Consider the following 2,145-nt stretch of genomic DNA (forward strand, 5'->3'; position numbering starts at 1 on the left):
CCTGACCCATCCTTCAGTTCACTAATTCTCCTTTAGTTTATCTAATCTGCCCATTGAATTTTAAAATTTCTAGTAACACACTATTTATGGAAGTTCTGTTTGATTCTTTTTAAAATTGGCTTGTTTTGCTTATTATGGTGTTTTATTTCCTTGTTTGTTGTGAATGTGCGAGGGAGTGTGTTTATGTGTGTGTGAGCTGCTCATTTTTCTCAGATCTGTATCTATGGAAAATCAGGGAGGTCTACGATAAAGTTGGTTTTCTCCAGAAAAGATTGCATTTACTCCTGTCATTTGCTGAGAGCCACTTCCAGTTCTTGCCCCCTTAAAATAAATTCTGGGCTTGAGGTCTTTGAGAACAACCTAGTAATATTTTAAGTCATAATTACACAGGTAAGGGCTGGCTTGTGGCTTTGAATTCTCAGGGGAGATATTTTTCTTCTCTCTCTCCAATGCTGTGGCTCAGGGCAGCCTTTGGTTTTTTTTTTTTTTTTCCCCCTTACTTTTTCTTTTAAACAGTCTTTTTGGAATACAGCAACTGATTTTCAGTTTACTTTTATGCTGAGTAAGGGTATGCTGAGTCTAGGGTCTCCAGACTCCCACCTTAGGTGGATCAGTGTTCTTTGTCTCCATTCCCAGAGGTCTGCAAAGCCAAAAAATTGATAATTGAATTTTTGCAGTTTGGCAAATGCCTTCAAGGTGAAAATCAGCTTTAGTGAGCTCAGTTGAATTTTGCCTGTTCCTGTCTTCATTTAACTTTTGTCCTGAATATTCCTGGCTTTCTTACCACTTTATGAATGCGTTTAATAGAGTGTTTTAAAATGTTTTATCCCTTGTTTTTTATTGTTTTCATCCAGAGGGTTAGTAAAGGTTCCTAGTCTACCATGTTACTAGAAATAGGAGAGACTCTATTTTTTATTTTTATTTTTCTATTCCCTCTTAGATTTTATTGTTCTTGAGAGGAGTGACCTTGCCTTGGCCTTCCTGGGCCTTCTCTATAGTACGGTGCTTGTTGTTCAATGGACACTCAGTTGCGTAGGTAGATGTGTAACTAGAAAACACTTTGAGAGTTTCCATTTTACATATTTCATATCTATTATATTTTAAAAATCTTTCCAATATTAAGGTAGGTATATTTTTATTACCTCTATTTTACAGATCAGTAAAATAAGACATAGAGGAAGAATCTAGACACAAATCTGGTAATTAGTAGGGCTAGGATTTAAATTCATGACCTCTAACTCATAATTCTGTGTCTTTTCCACTATGCCATCTTTCTTTCTAATTAATGTTGTTGACATTTGACATCTGATTATTTTATCTAGATATGAAAGTTCTAGAGAAACCACTGGATTAATAACATATAGATGAAATTATCTCAAAATCCTCACCTAAAAGAAATTTTTAGCTGAGTATTCACTTTGCTTAAACTTTCATCAGTGCCTTAAAACAATACATGGCTTTCTGTTACAGGAAGTGGAAAAAAAGGAAAGAATTGTTCTTTTTTGCTGTTGCAGCATTGTTAAATACTTTTGTTGTAAAAATAGGTAATTTTTGTCTTTTCCAACAGGTGTGTATGTAATATAGATTGCAGTGGATACAGTTTTAATCCTGTGTGTGCTTCTGATGGGAGTTCCTATAACAATCCCTGTTTTGTTCGAGAAGCATCTTGTATAAAGCAAGAACAAATTGATATAAGGCATCTTGGCCACTGCACAGGTAAAATCCATTCTACTCATCCAGAGACCTGTCTTTAATGTTATAAGTTTATAATCTTATTTGTGTATTTTGGTTAGTATTCCAAATTTGTAAAATGAGAAAACTTTGAAGCTTCATTTTCTTTTATTACTTTATATTTCAGAATTTCTTTTGTTACTGATTTAGATTTTTTGTTTGTTTATTTTCATCTTCTCAAGACATAAACCCTGGTTCTTGGTTGTTTATTTTTAGTTATTAAGCTGATCCTAACATGAAATTGTAGGTATATTTACAGTTCTAAGGTGATCTCAAATTTGTGATGATTTTAGCTATTTAAGAGTTAACTTGGCCGGGCGCGGTGTCTCACGCCTGTAATCCTAGCTCTCTGGGAGGCCGAGGCAGGCGGATTGTTTGAGCTCAGGAGTTGGAGACCAGCCTGAGCAAGAGCGA

The 2,145-nt window shown here is 35.0% G+C and overlaps 1 protein-coding gene across 1 annotated transcript in view; it reads left to right on the plus strand.

Moving 5' to 3' along the window:
• TMEFF1 (transmembrane protein with EGF-like and two follistatin-like domains 1) overlaps positions 1 to 2,145 on the plus strand; it is a 119,528-nt gene that overhangs the window by 91,572 nt on the left and 25,811 nt on the right. Inside the window, exon 6 of the mRNA XM_012638272.1 lies at positions 1,568 to 1,716. Coding sequence (XP_012493726.1) covers positions 1,568 to 1,716 — 149 coding nt within the window. The remainder of the gene's footprint in view (positions 1 to 1,567; positions 1,717 to 2,145) is intronic.

This window comes from Propithecus coquereli, unplaced genomic scaffold (assembly GCF_000956105.1).
Source record: "Propithecus coquereli isolate 6110/MARCELLA unplaced genomic scaffold, Pcoq_1.0 Scaffold128, whole genome shotgun sequence".
Classification (NCBI taxonomy): Eukaryota; Metazoa; Chordata; class Mammalia; order Primates; family Indriidae; genus Propithecus; species Propithecus coquereli.